Source organism: Bubalus kerabau, chromosome 3, assembly GCF_029407905.1.
Source record: "Bubalus kerabau isolate K-KA32 ecotype Philippines breed swamp buffalo chromosome 3, PCC_UOA_SB_1v2, whole genome shotgun sequence".
Classification (NCBI taxonomy): Eukaryota; Metazoa; Chordata; class Mammalia; order Artiodactyla; family Bovidae; genus Bubalus; species Bubalus kerabau.
Genome location: NC_073626.1, coordinates 19,778,747 through 19,786,975, shown reverse-complemented (window position 1 = coordinate 19,786,975; position 8,229 = coordinate 19,778,747). Strand labels below are relative to the sequence as shown.

Genomic DNA, 8,229 nt, shown 5'->3' with positions numbered 1-8,229 from the left:
CATACACTGGGGACGCATTGTCATAAATGACTATATACATTATCTTGAAATAGTTTCATGCATTGCCACTTAGATTTCTAATTCTTCGTTCTCATATCTTTCCCTTTGACTAAAACTTTCCATGTGTCAGTAGTGCTTTGAGACTCTTTTACAGTGTTTTTCTATTAGATGTGGTGTTGCCTCATCTTGTAATTCATGCCAGAGAAAGGATATTTTCTACCTAGCTGCTCCTTTACAATATCATGGGCCGTCTTGGCAAGATTCATCAGTCTTTATTCTGATTTGAACTCAGGTCATTTGAGATTTCATTGAGAAGAAATTTACCTCTGATATCAAACATCATGTTGACTTTAATAAACAGAGAAGGTTCCTTTTCACAAGGCCATAAATCAATATGACAGTAAATATTCTGCTTCAAGAGACAGGCCTCAAGGAGCCCTCAAGGAGGGCTGTCTCTTGCAAATTAAAAGTATATACTTGTACATTAAGACCACACTCTTACAACATCTTCACCTGAGTCTACTCTAAAAAGACCAGATGAGATTGTAAAGAATGTTGTAGGCTGTCCTAAACAGCTATATAACAGGCTAGCTTATGCTCCAAATTGTTTCAGATATTTTAATTAATTCAGGCCCACCTGCTTGCCTGCCTTCATGAATAATTTAGTCTCAAGTCACCTAGGTGGGAGAGTGAGGCAGGCCTTTGCATGGGGATGGGCAGCAGACTAGTAGGAGCAAGGCATCTGTGTCTGGGTGTGGTGATCTCACTAGCAGCCCAGTGTGGGGTCTCAGAGCCAATGAGGGGTGAGGAGAGCACCGACATGGGGATGTGGCAGTGGCCTCGCACAGGCTGGTAGAGCCCTCATGGCTTTAGGAGGTTGTGGCTCAGCTGGTAAAGAATCTGCCTGCAATGCGGGAGACCTGGGTTTGATCCCTGGGTTGGGAAGATTCCTGGAGAAGGGAAAGGCTACCCACTCCAGTATTCTGGCCTGGAGAATTCCATGGACTATACAGTGGCAAAGAGATGGACATGACTGAGTGACTTCCACTTTCATTTTCCATATGAGTCTGGAGAATCGTGGTCGTAGCACCAATGGGAGATTAGTAGTGTAGCAGGGGCACTAGGGGAATAAGTAAATATTGGGTTGGCCAAAAAGTTCGTTTCAGTTTTTCCATAACATTTTACAGAAAACCCAAATGAACTTTTTGGCCAACTCAAAATATAGTATAACGAGAGCCAAATTCCTCACTGTGGGAGAAGGGAGTTATAAATACGAAAAAGGGAGAAAACTAGAATGAACCTGTGCTATTGGATAGGACCTGTAGTTAGTGTGAATGTATGGTTTTCAAAATACATTTGGCTATACCTAGAAATAAAGATGTCAGTGTGTATTCTATGGATGCACACATATATTCCTTAGCTCTGTCACTGAGAGGTCCTAGAAGCTGCAGCAATACCCTGAGACCTATGAGCACACTAGTGCCTAGACCTTGGTATTCAAATACCACTCTTCACTAAAATGCACCAGGGCTTCACAGGTAAGTGGCTGACTCCACAGCTGGGGCAGCTGTACAATAAGACTCTGGGACATCTTGTGCCAAAAAGTAAAGAAATGCTCAAAGAATGATGGGGTACATCGAAAGAGACACTAGAGCTATTTAAATGGGGCTTTTACCAGTGAAATCTGGGACAATTTGACCTTCAAAATAAATGATAGTAACAAGTTGTAACCCAAGAGTCCACACTACTATAAAGAAGTAAGGAGAGAAAGTTTTCCTTACAGTAGAATTCCAACTAGTAAATAGAAGGAATGTTGGAATTGAAAAATCACCATTTGGCAACCACAGAAGTAATAATGAACTGAGCCAAGAAATGTCAATGAATGGTGAAATGACAGGTAAGAAAACTGACATTTACATAGCCTCAGAATTTCTTCCTACAAAATATTTTGGCTTCTGCTCATTATATGGACGGGTTTTCTTTGCATGAAAATCAGTAGGGAAAAGTCAGGCATTCCCAAGGAAACCCGTCTCATTCTTTGCTGAGAATCCCAGAGTCTCAGCCTGTGTATTTCCACCACTGAGAGTGAATTGCTGGGGATCACCATGGACAATAAAAAAGTGGATTTTATTTAGAAAAGGCAGAGGAACCAGAGATCAAATTGCCAACATCCTCTGGATAATCAAAAAAGCAAAAGAGTTCCAGAAAAAACATCTACTTTTGCTTTATTGACTACGCCAAAGCCTTTGACTGTGTGGATCACCACAAACTGTGAAAAATTCTTCAAGAGATGGGAATACCAGACCACCTGACTTGCCTCTTGAGAAATCTGTATGCAGGTCAAGAAGCAACAGTTAGAACTGGACATGGAACAACAGATTGGTTCCAAATAGGAAAAGGAGTATGTCAAGGCTGTATATTGTCACCCTGCCTATCTAACTTATATGCAGAGTACATCATGAGAAATGCTGGACTGGAAGAAGCACAAGCTGGAATCAAGATTGCTGGGAGAAATATCAATAACCTCAGATATGCAGATGACACCACCCTTACGGCAGAAAGCAAAGAAGAACAAAAGAGCCTCTAGATGAAAGTGAAAGAGAAGAGTGAAAAAGTTGGCTTAAAACTCAACATTCAGAAAACTAAGATCATGGCATCTGGTCCCATCACTTTATGGCAAATAGATGGGGAAACAATGGGAACAGTGACAGACTTTAGTTTGGGGGGCTCCAAAATCACTGCAGATGGTGATTGTAGCCATAATATTAAAAGGTGCTTGCTCCTTGGAAGAAAAGTTATGACCAACCTAGACAGCATATTCAAAAGCAGAGACATTACTTTGCCAACAAAGGTCCATCTAGTCAAAGCTATGGTTTTTCCAGTAGTCATGTATGGATGTGAGAGTTGGACTATAAAGAAAGCTAGGCGCTGAAAAATTGATGCTTTTGAACCATTGGACTATAAGAAGATCCAACCAGTCCATCCTAAAGGAAATCAGTCCTGAATATTCATTGGAAGGACTGATGCTGAAGCTGAAACTCCAATACTTTGGCCACCTGACGTGAAGAACCGACTCATTGCAAAAGACCCTGATGCTGGGAAAGATTGAAGGTGGGAGAAGAAGGGGATGACAGAGGATGAGATGGTTGGATGGCATCACTGATGTGATGGACATGAGTTTGAGCAAGCTCAAGGAGTTGGTGATGGACAGGGAAGCCTGGCATGCTGCAGTCTGTGGGGTCGCAAAGAGTCAGACATGACTGAGTGACTGAATTGAACTGAACTGACGATTGCTACTGCAATTATTCCACTGGAATTTGTGGCATGAGTGCTGGTAATTCCCATTATCTTAGTCCATGTGGGCTGCTATAACAAAAATACCACAATCTACATGGCTTGTGTGGTTTAGTTGAAAAGTCGTGTCTGACTCTTTGGGACCCTTGTAGCCCACCAGGCTCCTCTATCCATGGGATTTCCCAGGCGAGAATACAGGAGTGGATTGCCATTTCCTTTACCAGGGGATCTTCCCGACCCAGGGATCAAACTCGAGTCTACTGCATTGCAAAAGGATTCTTTACCATGGCTTATAGACATCAGAAATGTATTTCTCATATTTCTTACAGTTTTAGACACTAGGAGGTCCAGGATCAAGGCACTGACAGATTTGGTGTCTGGTAAGTGCCCACTTCCTCACAAATGACTATCTTTTTGCTGTGTCTTTACATAGTAGAGGGGGCTTCCCAGGTGGCTCAGTGGTAAAGAACCCACATGCCAACGCAGGAGATGCAGGAGACTCGGGTTCAATCCCTGGGCTAGGAAGATCCCCTGCAGGAGGAAATGGCAACCTACTGACTCCAGTATTCTTGCCAGGATAATCCCATGAACTGAGGAGCCTGGTGTGCTAAGGTCCATGAGGTCACAAAGAGTAGGACACAACTGAGCACGTATGCATGCACATTGTTAAGGGCTTGCGAGCTCTTGTGAGGGTCTCTTTTATAAGCATATTAATCCCAGTCACAAGGGCTCCATCCTCATGACCTAAGCACCTCCCAAAGGCCCCAACTCCTAACACCATCAAGTTAGGTATTAAGTTTCAATGGTAAGAATTTTGAGGAGGACACAAATATTCAATCTACAGCACCCATTAAGAGACCATGTACTAAACAATTAAAATTATATTACAGACCTTAGAGTCTAGCCCAATCTAAGGGGTTCCAGGGATCTGAGCTGGTCCTTCAGGGTCATGTACCAGTCCTTCAGCAGGTCATTTAGTCTGACAGAAAAGGAATCTCCACAGAGATTAAAACTGGCCTTCAGGAAATACATGAGGTTCTAGAGCAGCAAGGTCTGATAGAAATATAATACAGACCTAATATAATACAGACCTATAATACAGACCTATGTATATAATATAATACACAAGCATAATACATATGCTTGTGTATGCTGATACGCAAGCATAATATGAAATTTCTTAAAAGCCACATTTCAGTATAGCAAAGGGACTCAACTCGATGCTTTGTGGTGACCTAAATAGGAAGGAAATCTAAAAAAGAGGGCATGAATGAATACATATAATTGATTCACTTAACTGTACAGTAGAAGCTAATACAACATCGTAAAGCAACTATACGCAGATAAAAATTATTTAAAAAAAAGAAATCCCGGGCCTCACCCTTGCCCTTCGCCCCTGCGCCTGTACCACGGAGGCTGTCCCCCCGCCCAACCCCGCGCGCAACCCATAGGCGACCCCTGCCCGCGCCCCAGCAGGCCCCCCCTTTCCAAATTTAAAGGGGGCGCAGCATTCACGCGTCCCGCCCCAGGTGCCCTCTCAGGGGTCTCCCCGCCCGAGCTGCTCCGCCGCCGAGGAACATGGAGAAGGTGGAGCAGGTCCTGCGCCTCGAGCCGCAGCACGAGCTCAAATTCCGAGGTCCCTTCTCCGATGCTGTCACCGCCAACCTGAAGCTTGGCAACCCAACAAATCGAAATGTGTGGTTTAAAATGAAGACCACGGCACCACGTAGGTACTGCGTGAGGCCCAACAGTGGGATCGTTGATGCAGGGGCCTCGATTAATGTATCTGTGATGTTACAGCCTTTCGATTATGATCCCAATGAGAAAAGTAAACACAAGTTTATGGTTCAGTCTATGTTTGCTCCAACTGACACTTCTGATATGGAAGCAGTATGGAAGGAGGCAAAACCGGAAGACCTTATGGATTCAAAACTTAGATGTGTGTTTGAATTGCCAGAAGAAAATGATAAACCACATGATGTAGAAATAAATAAAATTATACCCACAACTGCATCAAAGACAGAAACACCAAAGGTGTCTAAAGCTCTGAGTTCCTCCTTGGATGACACTGAAGTTAAGAAGGTGATGGAAGAGCGTAAGAGGCTGCAGAGCGAAGTCCAGAGGCTGTGGGAGGAGAACAAGCAGTTCAAGAAGGAAGACGGACTTCGGATGAGGAAGACAGTGCAGAGCCACAGCCCCATTCCCGCGTCAGCCACGGCTGGGAAGGAGGAGGGCCTGAGCACCCCGCTGCTGGCGTTGGTGGTCCTCTTCATTGTTGGCGTGATCATAGGGAAGATCGCCTTGTAGAGGCAGCATGCGAGACGGGGATTGGATTGATGGGTCCACCATAGTGTGGGATTTAAATTTATCATAACCACGTGTAAAGAGAAATTCATGTATGATGACATCTTACAGGTCTTGCCTTTTGATTACCCCTCCCCACTTGTGTGCACCCGCATGCACACATACACACACACACACACACACACACACACAAATAGAACATAATATAACAATCTTTTAGAAATTTAAAACGCATAGTAAATGATTGGGGCAAAGAGTGAACCTTATTAATGACAAGGGAAACCATGATTAAATGGTAATGGCATGTTGTAAATGTCATTTTAAGCATCCGTAGCCTTGGTCCACGTTGCTGGATTTCCTCTCTGCAAACATGACACTCTTCCCTGTCTGTTGGTGCTGGCCTCTGGGAAGCTGGAGCCCACCCTGTTGATGTCCTTCCCTGAGCCACTCACTCACTGCAGGCAGCCTCTCCATGCCCATCCCGGCCATCAGTTCCTGGGGACTGATGAACAGGGCCTGAAGGCACCAAGAATGGCGCTGTGGCAACATCGGCTGTGCTCATCCGCAGTGGGGAGTGTGTGTTGCTGATTGACCCGGAAGTCAATCAGCTCTGGAAGTCAAAGTCATTGAATGCTGTTCTCTTCAAGGGACCAAGCTAGATAACTATTGGTTCATGTAGTGAGATTTAATTCAGAGATGAATTCAGAGATTGAATTCAGAGATGTTTAATGCATATTTAACTTACATAATGTGTTTCATCTCATGTCTTCTGTCACAAGATTATAATTAATTCTGTGGCCTAAACCCCACCTGTGCTACCTAACACCATGGAGTGAAGCTGGCGTTGCTGCCAAAGGTTCCGGGCTCTGTGAGTGCACACACACACACGGAGGTGTGCTCGTGGGAACGTTGGAGAACATCTATCAGGAAATATCGTCTGCGTAGATAAGTAATAGGCACCGTGGGGAGAGGACTCTTAGTAGCGGCAGTCAGCTTGAGGTCACTGTCTAGGGGTAAGAGTAGCATGTCCCTGTGCTGTCTGTCTTTCTCTGCTCCTCACCACCACCCACACTTCAGCACCCATGCCTCAGTGCAGTCCTGACCTTCCCAGGCAGCCCTGACTTGGAATCAGGACCAGAGAGGCAGGCAGCAGAGGGCCTGGGGAGAGGGAGCCAGCTAGGTGGGGCCGGGGCGTGGGGGTTGGTGCAGGAGGGGCTTCGAGAGGAACTTTGGATGAGTCGTCAAGTAGTGATGGAGAGCTTGACTGTGAATTAATTTTATGCCGTAAAAGACGAATCCAATTCTGTTTGACTATGTAGCATCTTTAAAAGAAAAAATAAAATAAAGCCCCCAAGTTAAAAATAAAGAAAGAAAGATATCCTGATGTAAACTCTAAAGAGCCTCTCAAATGCAATCTCAAGGAGGTTTTAAAGAAGCCCACATTTAAAAAGTCAAAAGAAATAGGTGAAATTAACTACAATAATCTATTTCATTTCACCCAATATATGCCACATATCATCATTTCAACATGTAATCAATATAAAGTTATTAATGAAATATTTATATTTCATGTTTATATTATATATTCACAATCTGGAGATATTTTAAACTGGCAGCACATCTTGGTTTGGAGTAACCATATTTCAGAGACAGGGAAGCATTTTCTCTTTGACAAATTATTTTCTGATGCCCAACACGTTGTCAGGCTCTCCCCACCCAGCTGAGGATGCATGGGGCTCTGCATTCCCTGGCAGACTGGAGGGCACCAGCCTTCCCCATCCATCAGCAGCAGAACAACACACAGGTCCTTTGGAAGGCGGCATTCCGGCTCAGTCCATATTTCAGGGCTGCTGTTGAGATGGGAATCGGAGTTCTTGTCCACAGAGTGGAAGAGTAGAATCCACAAACATGCAGACACTCATGGTAGCAAGTGAATAGGATTTATTAAAGAGGAAGAAAGTACAAAGCTCCCAGCATAGACACTGAGAGGGGGTAAAGAGTCCCCTGGACTAGCCATGTTTCAAGGTTCAATAGCCACGCCTGACTACCTTTGTTATTGTTCAGTCACTCAGTCCTGTCCAGTGCTTTGCCAGGCCTCCTGGTCCTTCACTATTTCCTGGAGTTTGTGCGGACTCATGTCCATTGAGTCCATGGGGTCGCAAAGAGTCGGACACAACTGAGCATGTGTGCACTGCAGCTGACCCATTGACTGCGTCTTCAGGCACTGTTCACAGTAGCAATGCAGTTCCTGGTACGTCTCTTGTGGGTAGAGTCAGACTATTTTTTGTGCTCCCTGAAGCAAAATTTTGTGTACCGACAGCAGACTTTGCTGATGGTCTTTCTTAAGCTCCTTCAAGCAAAGATCCCCTCCTCTAGGACTTCACAGACACACTCACTAGCAGTTCCCTTAGCTTAAGGGAACCCACCAAAAATATTCTCTAGGATTGAGAGAAAGCCATCCTTGTGGGTTAGAACATCTCCTATGGGAGCTGGATTTTGGCAAGTCATGAGATGAGCTTTCAGTGAAGCAGCAGTAGTGAAATCAAACATAATTCAATGATAGAAAAACAAGAGACAGATGAGTGTGGCATGTGAGAAAGAGCTTGTTTGTTATTTTGGAAATAACATCTG

General features: G+C 44.4%; 1 protein-coding gene across 1 annotated transcript; it reads left to right on the top strand.

Moving 5' to 3' along the window:
- Nucleotides 1–4,872: 4,872 nt before the first annotated feature.
- LOC129647450 (vesicle-associated membrane protein-associated protein B-like) lies at nt 4,873–5,601 on the top strand. The gene has a single exon (XM_055574541.1). The coding sequence runs from the start codon at nt 4,873–4,875 to the stop codon at nt 5,599–5,601; it is 729 nt and encodes a 242-aa protein (XP_055430516.1).
- Nucleotides 5,602–8,229: the final 2,628 nt, after the last annotated feature.

Bases quoted from the DNA above. Each gene is read 5' to 3' on its own strand.
- LOC129647450 (XM_055574541.1), top strand. From the start codon at position 4,873: ATGGAGAAGGTGGAGCAGGTCCTGCGCCTCGAGCCGCAGCACGAGCTC.